Below are 17,364 nucleotides of genomic sequence, written 5' to 3'. Positions count from 1 at the left end.
GGTTATTTTGTATTCCACGCTACACAAACCCACAAAGAAAAGACTAGACCGCAGAAACGGTGGCGAATCACTTTAGAAACAATAAATATTGGGTTAAAGTTGCGGGAAAGTTGCAGCATTTTGGACAAAGTTGCAAAAAGTTGCGATTTTGCGGGGTTTGCTTGATTTTGCATTAATAGTTGCGATCGCAACATTGCGAAATCCTGGAGGGTCTGATTAGAGTTTACCTTTTAGCAGCAAACCAACACTAAACTGAGGGAAAGTTAAAGCGCTCAGGAGGGATGGAGTTCCAGCTGCTTTGGTCAAACAAATCCACAACCTCACTTTGCTGTGACTCTTGGAGATCAGCTGGCAAATAAAAGTTGTGTCGGCGTTGAGGATGACTCTCAGCTACTGACAAAACCGTAGCTCAATACCTGTAGAAATGACTGAGTCACAGTTGTTTTAATTCTTGTTAATTAGCTGTGGTAGCCATTTTGAATCCAGTTGATTCCAAAAGTTAATCAGCTGTTCATCCAATGATGACTTTCTGAGAGTTTCATTAAAATCCATCCAGTGGTTCATGAGATATTTTGCTAACAGACAGACAGCCGTTTATGACAGAATAAACTGCAGCACTAAACCCCGCAGACAATGACAGAATGAAGCTAATATCTGTTGCAGGAACCTTTTGTTTGAGCAGAGATGAAGTATCGACACACGGACACCGACGGTCCTCTCGTCTGATTTGTTTTGACAGTTTCAAAAAGTATATTGGCCGGCGTCGCCCTCGTCTTTTAACATTTGTCACGTCGATGCTCCAAACTGCTGAGTGCAGTTAGCATCTCTTCTGCCAAATGAACACTGTTTATCAGAGCCATTCATCAACTCCGTCAGAAAAAATGCTTTTCTACATTTTTCTCCCATAAACGAGTCGGCGGAAATTTCATTTGGTGTCTGCATCTCTCTGTGACTGCGGCTCGGTTCTGATATTAAATATTAATCAGAAAAGGTGTGGAGGCATTTGATCAGCTGTCACATTATCGATCTGACTGTTTCTTTCTGTGCTGAAGTGTCTCTTGCACGTGGGATTATTCATCTAGTAAACATTTTCAATTGGACTTCCTCCATAGTGGCACTTTTAGTTGATTTTTCTAAGTAATTTCTGAAAGAAGAAAGAATAATTTTGTCTCTTTTCCATCAAAGTCGAGACATGTTTCAGTTTTTAAAAGGTCCATTCAGATTCAGGCCGCTGAGCGCAGATCTGCTCCAGCCTTGGCAGCTTCTTCCTCCTGACTAATGGGGAAGCCTTGAAAGATTTTTAATAATTCTCCACAGGCTCAGACTTTTTTTATTTTTAAATTCAGACTCGGTTATGATTCAAACTCATTCAATGATTTATTTATTTTTTAACCTGCTCGTCCGTCCTTCCAAACGGGATGAAGATGTTACAGAATTCGCTTTTCGGGACAAGAGGTCATGCATCAGGCAGCAGAAAAAGTTTGTTTTAATAAACTTAAACTGCACTTAAGTTGTGTGACGGCGTATCGCTCGCCGCCAAATGTTCAGACGAAGATCATCTTAGGTTGAGAAATGAAAGTTGCAGCCATTTCAGTCAAACCTCCAAGTTAACGTCATGAGGAACCTGATCTCTGTTAGTGCTTGGACTACATGTTGTCAATGACTCTCAGCTACTACCACACAACCACACCAAATCTGTCAAATTCACTGAGGTTTGTTTGTGGCGGCCATCTTGAATGAGTTTGTCTCCAAAACCTGGTCCTCAGGGCCACCATCCTGCATGTTTTCCTTGTTTCTCTGCTCCAACACACCTGATTCATGGTTAAATCACCTCTTCATGTTCTGCAGAAGCCTGTTAATCACCCATTGATTCAGATCAGGTGTGTTGGAGCAGAGGAACAAGGAAAACCTGCAGGATGGAGGCCCTGAGGACCAGGATTTCCCACCCCTGCTCCAAAAGGTAACGAGTCGCAGACAAACAGTCAGTGAGGACTTTCTGAGAGTTTCACTAAAACCTGTTTATGGTTTGATCAGATATTTACCTGAAAGGCAGACAAATAAACAAACAAACAAACAAAAATGGAATCAGCTGCTTTCAGCTTTCAGTGATAATAACAGAGGTGATAAATTGTTTAAAAGATAAATAGAAGAGCGGATAAAAACATCCAGATCATTCGGAGTATTGCTGTCAAAAAGCAGAAATGTTCCAAAACTTTAAGATGTAGTTCTAGTGTCAAAAACACCTAAAGTGTGTAAATAGTGACGTCCACTGAGGAGCCGTTTGTTTTGATGTTCTGCTGCGTATTTACGCTCAGATTAGTTGTCTAAAGATTCCCAAAGTTGGGGTGAGGACCCCAGTGTGGGGGTTAGATAATCTCCAGATATCCATTTACAATAAAAAACTTAGTTTTTAAGCTGTGTTTGCACCATAATTGTTACAAAACGATTTAAAAAGTAGCATAATGGATGTTAGGACTGTTTGTGTTGTCTTTAATAGGGTCATTAGCATTTTTGGATGTTTAAACAGCCAACAGATGGGGTCACACACCTTTGTCACTGTTATTTTATGGGTCGGAAGCTGAAACGTTTGGGAACCGCTGCTTTAAAGTATGCAGATAAAAGTGCTTTGTTTTCATTGCGTGCATACCTGCAGATTGCACCGATTCATGCAGTTCATGCCAACCTTTTTCAGATTTTAGTTCGTACCTTTTAAACATGAGGTTTACGGTTTGCAACCTGGATTCCATGATTTAAATTCCAACCTGCAGCCCGGCGCCCACCGGTCACAGAAATGATGCTTCCTGCTGCGAAGCATCATGAAGCGTAAAGTCCCTGCTGACGTCCGTCTGAGGTGCCAAAGCTTCTGCAGACAGATCCGATCCGGCCACTTCCTGCCAGCTGAGCAGATGTTTCCCGTCCGCTTTGATTTCCCAGCTGCACTCGCAGAGCTCATCTCGGCCCGAGCGGCGACGCGTGGAGCCAATCATGCAACACTTTCCTGAAGAGGATCTCCTCCACACGAGTGCAGAAATTCTAATCAGCGCTCGATGGGATCACCCCTGATGCTGATTTGCATTTACTCGATAAAACAGACTCAGCTCTGTGTGTACAAGGTTGTCGGCGCTTTGAAAACGTGCCAACGTGACGTTTTTTTAACAGAAATAATCCACATTGATGTTTATCTAAAAGACAATAATAATTTAAAATTTCTTCAGAAATGCTGAAGGGAGCCGAAACAAAGGATGCCTTCGTTTTCATGTCTGAAAGCTGCTGCCAGTGGTCACCGTGGTAACCGCACACCTGCGTCTGTCACTCCCTGACTGCCAAGGCAGACTGAAAAGTAAGCCTCAAACAGACACTGTGTGAAAACTTTTACTGAGGAGAAAAAAAACATCCACGAGAACGAAGAACGAGATGCTCGTCGTTAACCGTGGAGGCGGAGTCTCTGATCGCTCCACGCTGTCGTGCTTCACGGGCAGGAAGGCGGCCATCTTCCCTCTGTGAAACCAGAGTGTGTCAGTGTTATTTTTTAACCCTACAGACAAAAACAAACCTTGTTTTGTTTCCGTTTGCTCACTTTTCTTTATTTCAAACCAAAGTTGGATCCTCTGAACATCAGTCAATGATGTTTAAGAGTTTCTGAGTCGTGACGGTTTATTTTGCATGTTGATGGAATCAGGGGCGGCATGGTGGAGCAGTGGTTAGAGCTGTCGCCTTGCAGCGAGAAGTCTGAAGGTTCGACCCCGTCTGTCTGTTAGCAAAATATCTCACAAACCACTGGATGGATTTTAATGAACTCTCAGAAAGTGATCACTGGACGTTCGTCTACAACTGACTGACATTTGGAGTCAAACCCATTCAAAATGGCTGCCACAGCTAAGCGACCTTATGAAACATAAAAACGGTTCTAACTCAGTCAGTTTTACAGACACTGAGCTAAAATTTGGTGTGGTAGTAGCTGAGAGTCAGATTGTGTGAGTATCACAGTATCACATGGCCTCAAGCATAATGTCTTTTTTTTTTTAATGGTTTCATCAAAACAGCTCCAACTCTGTTCATTCTTTGCATAAGGCGGCGGGCGATATGCATTCATTCTGGAAATGCTGAACCTTTGGTTGTTTTGTATTAGATTGGGTATAAACGTTGCTGTCTGACAGTTTGGTGTCAGTAAAACTGATTCACGTCCATCAAGTCAAACAGAAATCAGCTGACGTCAGCAGGAAGCTCCAGCTTCAAATGAACATCTGGAAACAGCATTTCCTCAACAGTTCCTTCTGTAAGGATGAGATTTGAGCGGGAAGTTGGAGGACAGACACGCGGCTGATAAATAAATCATTCGACCGACTGACGTGTGTCAGGAGAAACAAAATCAGCTGTCGCTTCACGTCAGCGCCGAGACGTGTGACACAAAAAGTTTTCAGGGATCGTTTCCGTCTCTCTGCTTGTTTGTGACGGAGGAGCGGCGGCGAAAAGTTTTGGCAGCTTCTTTCTTCTGCCATCTGTTGCTCGTTCCCGTCTTTATTGTGAATTCATCTCTTTCATCTGTGATGAGCAGCGGTGAATACCTGCTCATGAAAAGCTTCACAGACATGAAAGAGTGGTGATAAAGATCATCATCACCGTTTGGGCCTCAAATCTGGTTGAAAGTCTCAGTTAAATTTGTGCAAAAGCTTAAAAAAAGCTGTTTATATAAAACACTTTGTATGAATTACAAGTAAACCTGCAGGTATGAAGAGCTTCAGCTCGCTCCGTTTTCAAGGTAACAATGTGTCTGTGCAGACAGCATTCAATTAAACTTTAAATGGAACAAAAATAACACAATTTGCTGCAGGAAAGTCCAACAGATGTTAAACAAAAGATTAGCTTAACAGCAGATGAATCCCAAAAGCACGAAGGGACGAGCTGCGAGGCAGTTATCAGAAAATTACAGTTTAAATCCAAACAACGATTTATTTTCCTTCTCATTCCTTCAAGCTCTCAGAGTTTGTGTTGAAGGTGACTCTCAGCTACCACCACACCAGATTTCAGCTCATTATCTGTAAAACTGTCCGAGTTTTATCCAGTTTTCTGTTTGCTCAGGTCTCTCTGCTGCCAGTGGCTCGTTACGGTCACCATGGTAACCACACACCTGTGTCTGTCACTCCCTGACTGCCAAGGTAATGAGAGGCAGACTGAAAAGTAAGCCTCAAACAGACACTGTGTTTCTAGATCTGTCTGTTAAATGCATTCCATCTTTTGCAGAACTGATTGTGATTGTGGGCGGAGCCTGACCAGAGCGGAGCGCTCTGATTGGTCAGATGTTGAAAGGTCAGGAGAATATCTGTGTGACAGGAGAGATGCCAGGCGGTCAAGTTCCCAGGATCCCGGCTCGTCCCGTTACACCTCCTAAATCTCATGTTTAGAAGAAAGACAATAATTAGGATTAAAAAGTTAAAACCTTTTTTTGATTTTGTAACATTTTATCCGATCTGAAGTCCAGTCATGCCTCTGATTCTCTCATTTGTTGATGATTCTCTCATGCATCTCTGCTTTAAACGGCAGTAAGGGCACTTGAGAAAAAAAAGGCAATTATTATTTCAAAAAGATGTCTAGCAGCAGCTGAGCATCTCTTTGGAAGAGTTTCCTCCTCCTCTTGTCGGGGCTTCAGTGGGAAGTTGATCCTTTTTATTCACAAACTAAACGACTGAGGAGACGCCTGCAGGTGGGTGTGCAGGTTTGAACCGTCAGCTTAAAATATATCAGGTGAAACTTCCTGACACCTGCCATTAAGTAGCTTGTTCATTTAAAAACTCATATTTAAGGCAGCTTTTGTCTTCAAGGGGACAGGAAGCACCTCGTTTGTTCGTTTCCTGTCTGTAAGTGACCTGGATGTTTTTCTGAAACATTAAGGGTTTTACCCAAACCCAAACTTTTTATCTTCTTGCAGCTTTTAGCAGAAGCAAACCTCCTTTTTGACTGCAACTGAAAAATACCTTCTTTTTTTTACAATTTCCCGGTAATTTGGAGTTTCCAGCTAGCCTCCAAAAGTTGCTGCCCAGTGAGATCCGGCTGAAGCAAAATATCAAAATACCAATATCAACAAGAACCCAGTGGACAGTAACGTGTCTGACCTCAGTCTTCTCTGACTTTGTTTGTTTGTTTTGCAGTGTTGAGCCCATGTCCCGTGGCCGCAGCCTCGCCCAGAAGGTGTCACACCATCTACAAGGGCTTCGCCCAGTGTCTGATGGCGCTGGGCGACAGCCTGACGGACTCTGCCCACAAAGACGAGGACGCGCACGAGATCCACTCCATCTGCAGGTCATTGTCCGCCATCACACACGGGCCGCGTCCCAACACTCGTGAAGCGTGTACTCAGTCCAAGGGTTCGTGTGCGCAGGTTACAAGCATGCAAAACCTGCAGAACTGGGACGGGTTACATCATCGACTTCTGGGCCATGTGACATCCAACATGGCTGACAGGTCCCTGTTCTGGTATTTTCAGAAGCTGCCAGTACGATTTTAAAAGTACAGTTTAGGTATTTTTGCTTTCCAAAGCCGTCACAGGAGATATTTGGCTGTTCAGATGTGTTTTGTTCTGACTTGTTGATAGTTTTCACTCCTGTACAGCAGAGAGAAACAAGAATTATTTCAATACTTTACATTTAAAGACGCAGCTCGCTCTGTCACCACCGCCATATTTCTGCCGTTTAATTCAAAACCCTTTCATTGTCAATAAAGATAATAAAAACATAATCAAAACGTCACATGCAGCGATGAATTGTTGGTAAATACTTCGCCAAAGTCCGCCTGGATGCGAGCTTAGCTGAAGGGTGGATGTAGTACACAAAGGGGGCGGGGCTAAAGAACGCGTATTTGAAGGACACGAGGGTGGAAGTGTGAGTATTGGGACCGGGCCACAGGAAGTGACAGATGTGACAGAACAGCTGTTTTACCCTTTCAGCTCATTCAGGATGTTTTGTAACTTTTACACTTTTTGAATTATTTCCCTTTGTTTACACAGCATTGAACATTTCTCAACTTTAAAAAAAATCTACTGCTAATTTTAGCTTCTATTCAGCTTGATTTAACTTTTAGCTACACTCCTGCTGGTTTTAACGTTAGTTGCTGTTTTGTTGATTTTAGCATTCAGCTACAAGTTTGCTAGTTTTAGGTTTTAGCTACAGTTTGACTAATTTAAGCTTTCAGATACAGCTTTTGCTTTGATGTTTTTTTTTTTCAGTTCTAATCAGGATCCGGTTCTTTTGGCACAGCAGGTTCTGAAAACAAAGACAGAAACACTTGGGGGCAGAGAAACGGTTAGATAAGCATTTTTAGGCTTCCACGCTCCTGCTATCTGATATCAACAGGGCACGGGGAGGCCGAGGCGCGTTACAGAAGCACAAATCCAAGACTCTAATCTTTTTACTCCCGGACTCTTCAACGCAGCTGCAATTAGATTTCTCCCCGAAAACGACGGGGATTTTTATGTGCAAAGGCGATACATGAATGAGAAGCAAGCGAGGCGCTGCAGATGAGCTGCGGGGGTGGCAAGACAGCATTTACTGCACGTTTTAAATCAGACTCTTATTACTGAAATAAATGAGGACAAATCAGCTGTAAACTCATTACACAATGCATTCACACCTCCTCTAATTTACCTCCTTTAAGATGTAAGGATGCAGCAGAAGGAGGTCAATTTTTCATGCATTGCAGTCAGAATTTACTTCCTTATGTGCATAAATTTAAAATCTTAATTCTACACTTTCCATAAAGCAGTTTGACACAATCTTTGGTCATTTACTGAAGGTCATGAAGGAGAAAAAAAGCACCAACATCTAAAAAACTTAACTTACTTTTAGATTTTCAACGATCTTCCAGAGGCTTTAAGGACTTTACAGAACAAACTTAGATTAAATGATGCTTCTTATAAGACAGGTTTACCTTAAATACACACAATAAACTGACAGATCCAGGAACCAAAGATACGTTTTAAAAAAGCTTCAGAAATACAGAATATCTGCTTAGTCTGGATTCCTTACTTAGCTCCTTATTTTCAGCTCTTAAGATGTTAAAGAAGCAAAAATCACAAGAATTAAACTAATATAACTTCATGACTTGTTCTCTTATTCACTGAGAGTTGAAGAATTAATGCAGCTAAAGGTGTTAAAAGAGTTTAAATGATCAGATTTATCTTAAAAACAGCAGGAGTCCCTTTGTTCATGAATCTGTTTCTAATTTATTTATTATTCGGACTGCTTTTTTTTTTTCTTTAAAAAACATGTTTTTATTCAAAAGGATCTTAAAACTAATTGCCACTTGGTTTCTTTGGGCTTCATTAATAATTTGTTGACTGTAATATTAAAAACAAAGCGATTTGAGTTCAGAATCCAGTAGTGGTGTAACGTTAAAGTCCCGGTTTGGTCCAACAAGAAGGAGAAACAAACGTCCATTTTTCTGTTTCCTACAGACAAAAACTCTCCCAGAAGCAGAAACAGAAAAAAACCCACCCCTGTTAGTGCAGAGAGTCTAAGATAACTGGGAACTTTACTATCTGAAAAAGATGGGATGTTGTTTAAAATGTAAATAAAAACAGAACATAATGATCTTCAAATTTCATAACCCATATTTTATCCTCGATGGAACATAATAAACATTTCAAACACCTGAAAATTACCATTATTTGGGGAAAAACACGTCTTTGCTGCATTGATGGAGCCTTTCCAGAGGCACTAATGCACCCCCATACCATCAGAGAGGCAGGCTGACCTCAGAACAGTTCTCCTCTTTGGTCCAGAGGAGACACATCTGTTCACATCTGGCTTCTTCTTTGCCTGATAGAGCTTTAAGCAGCATCTGTGGACGGCACGGTGAACTGTGTTTACAGAACAGAACCAGAACCAGCCTTGACCTTTGACCTCAGAGGTTTCTACAGATGATTTTATGAGCTGTAGGTGGAGATTCATAGTCCTCACAGGTTCATGTTGAGGAACTTTATTCTGAAATTGTTCTTCTCAGCCTGGTGAACCTCTGCCCATCTTTACTTCTTTAGATTCAGCCTCTAAATCCTCGTTTTATCTCCTGAGAATTAACCTCATTAGTCTCTAAATGCTCCTCCAGATGTTTGTTACTTTTACAACTTTTGTTGCTCCTGGAACAACTTTATTGAGATGTCATCAAATTCAAAATGACCAAAAAGTGAATGAGTTCTATTGTGCATAAAATAAAGGTTTATAGAACTTTCTGTTTTTATTGACATTTAACACAACGTCCCAACTTTTCCAGTATTCGGGTTGTAGATTCAGATGGTTGTCTCCATCCTCACGCTGATAAAACATTCTTCCCTTTTCTCTTCCCCACTTTTCTTTCTCTCCCAGATTCACTTCCCTGTATCCCGTAGCCATCCATCACTCGTCCCTCGCCCTCCGTTTGCCGCTCTATTTATACACACCTTTGTCATCCATCTTCCAGAGGAGTCCTCTGAACCGATGGGGGGGGGAGGAGAAATTAATGTGGGAATGGTCTTAGGATGGGAACGAGCGTGAACGCAGGGAGAGGTCGAAGCTGCAAGCTGACAGGTTAAAGAACTTGAACAGGAAGTCTTCTCTTATTAGGTTCTGAATGAGCTGTTTGCAAACCGAGCACTAACTGTGACTCATGCACGCTCCGTTTAATTCACAGGGAGGTGTTGCTCAGAAAAACAGACTCTGGGGAGGATTCTCTTTTTCTGAAAGACACGAGTTTATTAAGATCTACAAAGCATGACATTATAGTCCTGAAGGAAGCACTAATAGAGTTACTGCGAGACAATAAGCATCTGTCAGGCTTCTTATTGTTTTATCAGTCGTATTGATGTTTTGACAGAAATTTGAACCATTTTTCCCCCTTCTACTTGATTTTACAAATTAAGAATGGAGATTTTAATTATTTTTATTGGAGTCTGGAGATCTGATTTTATCCTGGGTGTTTTAGAGGTTTTAGTTAATTTAGCAACATCTCTCAAACCGGTGAACTAATTGTAATGAAACTTGCAGAAAGTAATGAGTGGAGTTTGTCACAGTTTGGGGATTTCTTGGAGTTTTGATTTCCTGTTAGCTTTTCTTTGTTCCTTGTTTGTCACAGTGGTTTTGTTATTTTTATGTTTATTAGTTACCATCAGTTTTTAGTACCTGTTTGACCTGAAATTTTAAAGTTTTATTTTTCCTCTGATCACTGACTCAGTCCACCTGTTCTCACTCCCTGTGTCGATAAGCTGCTCAGTTTTGCTCAGTCTCTGTCAGATCCGACAGTCTTTGTTTTGGTTCAGACCTGTTTTTGTTCATCAGATCACTTTGGATTCTACCTGCCTGCATGTTTCCACCTTTGGGTCCTCAACAAGCTGCAGCTGACTAATGCCTCTTTTACACGGGCTCTAAAGGTACCGGCTCCACTCTACTCCGCTTGCTTTGTGCGCGTTTCCACTGGCATTTTTTCGAGGTCGGTCCTGCTTCTTTGGTCCCTGCTTCAGAGTAGGGCCAGCTGGGCCGGCCCTGCTTCGTGGGCGGAGCAAGCTTAGCTCCTGTTCACTCATTGGTCGTGGGTGTGACCAGATGCAAGCATAAAGAGCGAAGGTAGGAATATAAACAACAGCGTTAGCTTACCCTGCAGCGTTTCTGCCATCTGTCCCCCAGCTGAAGGCCTGTAAAGCCTGAAACCTCCGGCTGATAACAGCTGTCCTACTCCGCCCAACAATCGCTGCATCCAGAGCATTTCTTCCACTGCGCCTCTCTTCCTGATGTCTCAGGAGAATCCCCATAAGTTTAAAAAACAGCAACAACACAGGGCCAACAACACAAGGAGGCGTTCCTCTGCTACCGACCAAACTGGCCGGTGTGAACGCGACGCATTCTTTATCAAGCCGAGCCGAGTAGAGCGGAGTAGAACCAGACTTCTGAATTAGAGCCCGTGTAAAAGGGGCATAACTCCTGATTCAAGATGGCCACCACAAGCTAATCAATGAAATCAGTTATAACCCAGCCAGTCTTGCAGATATTGAGCTAAAATTTGGTGTGGTGGTAGCTGAAAGTCATCCCCAGCACATAATCTGAGGGCTAGCTGGTCACGTAAGACCTCTCTGTATCGACTGAAATAACGCTTGTTTTAAGGTTCGACCAAAATAACTTTAACTTGTCATTTCTCAACATATGATCTCATATGAGCGGGCGACATGCATTCATGCATTCATGCATTCATGCATTCATGCATTCATGCATTTATGCATTCATGCATTTATGCATTCATCTAACAGATGTGAGGTCCGAGACGTGAACCTGTGTAAACGCAGTGTGAATGCTGAAGCTGAGTTATTAAAGTTAAAAGGAGCAAAACACAAGATTATCGCTAAATAAAGCAAAAGGTTAGCGAAAAGCTTAATGTAGCAGAAGTTAAAACTGTGGCTGAAAGTTAAGTCGCCTAAAAGACGAAAGTAAATAAAAGGAAAATAGTTGTAAATAAAATCTTTTAAAAAGTATAAACAAAAGTCACAGTAGTCTTCTCCTGTTTCGATATATGAACAGCTAAAATTACATCAAGTCTGCAGAAGTAGTTTGATTGCAAATAACATACAGAAAAATATGAAGTCTGCTTGAATGCAAACTGAATTTTTTTACTCAAAAAGAGGAATTTAATTTTTAAATGTTGTGGAGATTTTATCCAATTTTGCTGAACTGAAAACAAACTATAATTTTCCCGAGCAGCTGTTTGGATGTTGAATCATTGCTCACAGTAATCAGGAAGTCAACACATGATCCCATTCACAGTGAGCTACATTTATCTGTTGGGGTTTGTTCCGACGCTGCAGATTTCTGCTCTTTAAGCGTTGGAAACGTTCGGCGATCGTCTGCTCAGTCAGGCGCATCGGTACCAGTTGCAGATCAGACAAAACACTTTAATTTTACACTTCAGCAAGCGAATGTTTCATACCTTTTGTTTCCCATCTCTTTCCAACTTTTAATTAACTTTTTTTTTCTCTCTGCATCATTTCTATCTCTGAATGTTGTGCGTGTGTTTAAATTCTTTTTAGTGTCGCTAATTTGGACGCAGTTTGGCTGAACGATGACGCCTGATTAAAAGGGAGAGCAAAGAACTGGTTCGAGATCATTTTCTTACAATAACAACTTGTGTAAGCGTGTGTGTCTGTGTCACCATGGCCCTGCAGTCCAATTCTGGTACCACTCCACTGTTGTTAAGTCTCCTGTATTCCTTCAGGTACCAATTAAACTACTAATCCTGCCACCTTAGCGTGAGAGTCGTCGAACGCGGGCGTAGAAGAGCTCTCGCACAAAAATCTTACACACACACGCCGTGTCCTTGCTTTACTTTCCTCCCATCCCTCCAGTTTGTTTTCCTCCCCTCCATCTCCCAGGAACATGGCTTTAGCGCTTCTATCAGAGCCACCTAATGAGAAGGTAGCTCCGCTCTAAAGATCCACACACACTCAATCAATTTTTTATTCACACAGAGAAGCACTTTGAATAAGAGGCTATGATTTGCATCTAGGCCAAGGCTGCTCCATTGTCAGAGTTGTCCCCGGAGTGCAGCGCTGCTTTTATTCCTCACGTTCACAGTGGGCATTATGCAGCTGCGATCGTTCGCTGTGGATCTGTGGAGGTGAGAAGGAAACGTTTCAGGCTAAACATGTGAGAAAACAGCCTCAGTAGAATAAAACAGGAACCTTTTGCCGAAGATTAGAAAGAGCAGGCTCGGATGCAAAACAGCAACTACTTTATATTAGATGAATACATTTAATAAAGGCAAAAATCAGCTGCTGAAGCTACAATAAGCAGCCTTTTTACTGTCCTGTATTTGGTCACACAGGTTTGAATTATTCACCGAATCGTGCGGCTCGATCAGTAATAATGTGACGTCGCACCACGTGGAAGGACTGCTGGATCTCTTCCAGGATTATCCTGTTTTTAGCTCCATCAACTCTGATGAGCTTCCCTGTCTCTGCTGAAGAAAAGCATCCCGCAGCATGATGCTGCCACCACCGTGTTTCACAGTGGGGGACGGTGTGTTCAGAGTTCACAGAGCAGTTTCTTCCACGTTTGCTGCCTTTCTTTCATTTTGACGCTCTTCTATTGAGGCCAGATTTGTGGACTAACAGCTGTCCTGTGGACAGACTGTCCCTCCTGAGCTGTGGATCTCTGCAGCTCCTCTCTTCTCTCTTCTTCTCAGCTGCTTCTCAGATTAACGCCGTCCTCGCCCGGCCTGTCAGCTCAGGCGGACAGCCGTGTCCTGGTATGTCTGCAGTTACTCTTTCCATTTTCAGATGATGGACTGAACAGAAGCTCTGTTGTTTTATAACCTGACCCAACTTTAAACCTCTCGGCAGCTTAATCCCTGACTTCTCTGATGTGTTCCTTGGTCTTCATGATGCTGTTTGAAACCACAGAACACCTGCATTTAAACTGAGATTAAATTAGACCAGATGGACACAACTGAAGGTGTTTGGTTGTAGTTAGGTTTATCAGAGTTTATGGTTGTAAAGTGATAAAACGTGGAAACGTTAAAGGAGGAGGAACACTGTAAAAATAAAAACTGAGAGCCTTTAGAGAGGTCTGGATGCAGTCATGATTCAAACCTTTCAGCTGAAATATCTGTAAAGTATAAACAAGTAAAAAAAAAACAGGTTTTTTTTGTTTTCTTGGGTCAGAAATAAAAGCAGAAATATCCAGACGTTATCGGAAGAGGCTGAGCTTTCTTTCTCTATTTGCCTTTATGTTGCTGCTCTCTGCAGACTTCGATAAGGCCGTTCATGCCTGTGTTGCTTCTCACAGCGGAGTTCTTTATTCATTTTTATTCCTGCATCCGTTTAAAGCTGCTTTCAGCTCCACATCCCTGATGGGACGCAGCAGTTAAGGTTGAAACTGCTGCCAGATAAAGAAGCCTTAACATTTAAAAATTCTGCATCTATTACACGTTATAGATGGATTTAAGGTGACAGGAGGAGGGATTTCTGCTGTTTTTATTACTAATTAATGTTCTTATTGTAACCCAACAGGAATACTTTATAAATAAGACATTTAACATTGGACGTAGAGATGTTTAAAAGCTATATTTTAATAGTTTCAGTGCTTCTGTGGCAAAATATAGATCAAGTTTTGCCTGCGTGGTAAAAAAGAGAGAATTTTGTTGTTTTCAACAAGGTGAAGGAAGCCTTCTTGAAGTATGACAATGCTGAAGGCCGCCGCAGCTGAAGTGTGTTGGTGTTAAAATAAAAGCTTTGTCAAACTATTTCCCAAAAATAGCTGAATTCTTTTCATTCTGCTGCCTCTTTCAGTTCAGCTGAGGGGTTGTGACACGTTTTCATCCTTTTTAAAACGGAAACCTTGGACAGAATGATCACGCTGCTTTGCGGGGTTTCTGTACAGGATGTAGTAAAAAAAAAAGATCCACGAAGGATGATTCAGTCGTTTTTATCTTCTGGATGTTTTTTTTTTTCATTCTTTGATATTTAAATGCCAGTAAATTTCCTTTCTTTTGTGAAAACCTAAAGGGTTGTCGAAGACGTACTTTCTACGTTGATGGAATAATTCTTTAGAATATTGGCCCAGAGGTGTGCAGAAAAGGTCAGAATGGTCCTGGTTGTGGATAATTACCGACCTATAGCCACGACAGGATCATCCAAAGCTGTTAAATGAAGAGGAAGTTAGTTTTGGTCTTTTTCTTTTCTTTTTGGGGTCTCCACAGCGGATCATCTGCCTCCTCCTCTCCTCTGTCACATTAAGCTCTGTGCTCATCCTCAGCTCCCTTTGTCCAGCGTGTCCACTGTCCCCCCTCTGCACGTGTCCAAACCATCTCAGCTGTAACGTTGTCTCCAAAGCAAACATCTTGTAAACCTTTCCTTCCTCTCCACCCTCCGGTTCTCTTTTCTTCTCCTCTCTTGTGCGCTGCTCGTTGCTTTCGATGATTAACCTCAGGTGCTGATAAAAGCAATTCTCCAATGACTCTAATCTTTGGGAGGCCAGTTAATAAACCCTTCAGCCTTTGAAGACATTTATTTTTAGAGTGATGCTGAAAGCTCGGCCCAGTTTGCGTTCTTTATTATCTTCATATTTTTATGTTCGTCTCAGGATCCTTTGAATCCGAGACGGTTTTTCGTGTCGCTGCGTATCGTTTTCCACGCCTGTGAAAGCTCGGGATGATCCTGAAGACCACCAGCTCAGAACAAAGTGAGCTCAGACTTTGAGTTGGAAGATTTTCGGATGTCAGCAGCAGAACAGACGTTCTCTCAGGAGGTTCTGTTTCTGTGAAAGCAGCTGCTTGTCTGTCAGTGTCCTCACCGTGTTTCTGCTGTCTCTGCATCACCTGTGTCCTGCACACACTCAGTCAAACACACAGACCTGCAGAAAAAACAACACATCTGCTGCATTAGATGCCATCACTTTCTTTTTCTGACTTTGTCATCCTCTGGGTACCTCCTGCACACTTTCCCTCCACCCTTCAGACAACAGCCAGCTGCTGCCGACCCTCCTCCCCCCGCCAGGTAAACAGCTGCCCTCCTCCTGCAGCCGCTGGTGTCGGAGGTGCATAAAACCCAACACACACACTCACACACACATGCAGTGTCATCAGGGGGGATGCAGGCTGCTGTTTGTGTGCTTTCTCAGGAGAAGTGATGTAAAGACAGTAAAGAGCAGATGTGTCTGTCAGGAGGAAGTGGGCGTGTCTGCGTCTCTGCGGCGGGTTTTAACACAAACAGATGTTCTCTTTCGCTGCAGATTAAAAAAATCGTACGAAGGAACACCTTTTCTGCTTCTTTGACGGAGATTAACAGCTTTAAAAGCAGAAAGTCTCAACTCTCGTCGTGGTTCATTTACCTGATTCATTTGGTGATTCTGAGGCCTTTAGTGTCCGTTGTGTCTGTGTTTGTGTCCGGCTACGACTGACTGACTAAATGTGACGATTTGTGCTCTTTCTGGTAAAAACTCTGTATTCAGAGCTGCAAAATAACCAGAAATCAGAGAGCTAAGTGATGTTAGGTGGCCAAAAAATTCACCTGCTCACCAGGAAAAAAAAACTCAATCTGAAGTATGTATTTTGAGTTATCATCTTATGTTCTTGAGTCGTTTAATGATTTGAGCAAAAAATAAATGCAGCTGAAACCCTGCATAATGCGGCGCTGCTATTAATTAAAAACTTCATTTCAAACTTTTGTGTTTCTAACATTGAGCATTTCTTTGACAACCTTCCGCCTCGCTTCTTTTTTTTATTTTTTATTCCATTATCTCCCTTCAGAGACGGTTTATCCAACGCGTTTGTGACGACAGAAAGAATTGGCAGTCAATTACAGTCAGACAGTCGGAGCTCTAAGGTCGATAGAAGAAAAGGAGAAAAGTCTTTGACTTTGCGTCTGCTCTCTCACACCCACAACTTGTTTATTTTTATTTTTTTTATTTACCTTGTCTGCGAAGGTTTCTGACGTCTGCTTTGTTGATGTATACAACGATTCAACAAAGACTCCATTTGCTTTTTGAACCAATAAATGTGTTTCCGTGTCTTTGAAAGCAGCAGAGAGCAGAGACCCACTCTGTCATATGAAGAAGTCAAACAAACACTGCAGAAAGGCGAATGTTTCACTGTTCCTGCGTCCTCACCGGCTAAAAGAGAGAAATTAGTGCAACTTTCATCAGGTCAAAGGTTTTAAATACCAGGGCAGCTCCTCTATAAAAGCAGGCATGTGTCGACACAACGCCGGGGCGGAAAGACATCAGCAATGATCTGTTAATCTGAGAAGGGTCAAAGGTTGTTTCCACAGCGAGAAAGATTATTCACGAGTGGAATACATTTAAGACAGATGTCAGTCAAGTTCACCCCGAAGGTCAGACCGTGCAATGAGCATCATTTAAGTTTTTCAAACGTGCACCTAAATTTAAATCGAGGCCTATCATTCTTTGAACGACTGCATGTCACCTGATGGCAGAGATACAATCATTTTGGTGAAATCTTAAAAAATGACGTCACGGCCGATCTCACACAAGAATCTCAGCTACTACCACATCAAATTTAATCTTCGTTTCTGTAAAACTGACTGCCTTTCTGTGCGTTCCAAGGATAATTAGCTGCGGCAGCCATCTTTAATCAGGTTAATCAGCAGTCGATGCACATTCAGTGATTACTCTGTGAGAGTGTTGGTTACAGACAAACAAATTAAAATAAATTAATTTGTTCACATGTTTGAATCCATCCATCCATCCATGCATCCATCCATCCATCCATCCATCCATCCATCCATCCATCCATCCATCCATCCATCCATCCATCCATCCGTCTGCCCATCCATCCATCCATCCATCCGTCCATCCATCCATCCATCCATCCATCCATCCATCCATCCATCAATCCTTC

At 42.2% G+C, this 17,364-nt stretch overlaps 1 protein-coding gene across 1 annotated transcript in view; it reads left to right on the top strand.

Moving 5' to 3' along the window:
• Window positions 1–17,364, top strand: part of nrn1la (neuritin 1-like a) — a 54,938-nt gene that overhangs the window by 31,133 nt on the left and 6,441 nt on the right. The window contains exon 2 of the mRNA XM_037978468.1: window positions 6,147–6,297. Within this exon, the coding sequence (XP_037834396.1) occupies window positions 6,147–6,297 (151 nt within the window). The remainder of the gene's footprint in view (window positions 1–6,146; window positions 6,298–17,364) is intronic.

This window comes from Kryptolebias marmoratus, linkage group LG11, assembly GCF_001649575.2.
Source record: "Kryptolebias marmoratus isolate JLee-2015 linkage group LG11, ASM164957v2, whole genome shotgun sequence".
Taxonomy (NCBI): domain Eukaryota; kingdom Metazoa; phylum Chordata; class Actinopteri; order Cyprinodontiformes; family Rivulidae; genus Kryptolebias; species Kryptolebias marmoratus.
The sequence above is the reverse complement of the archived record's forward strand: the minus strand, read 5'-3'. Positions and strand labels throughout refer to the sequence as shown.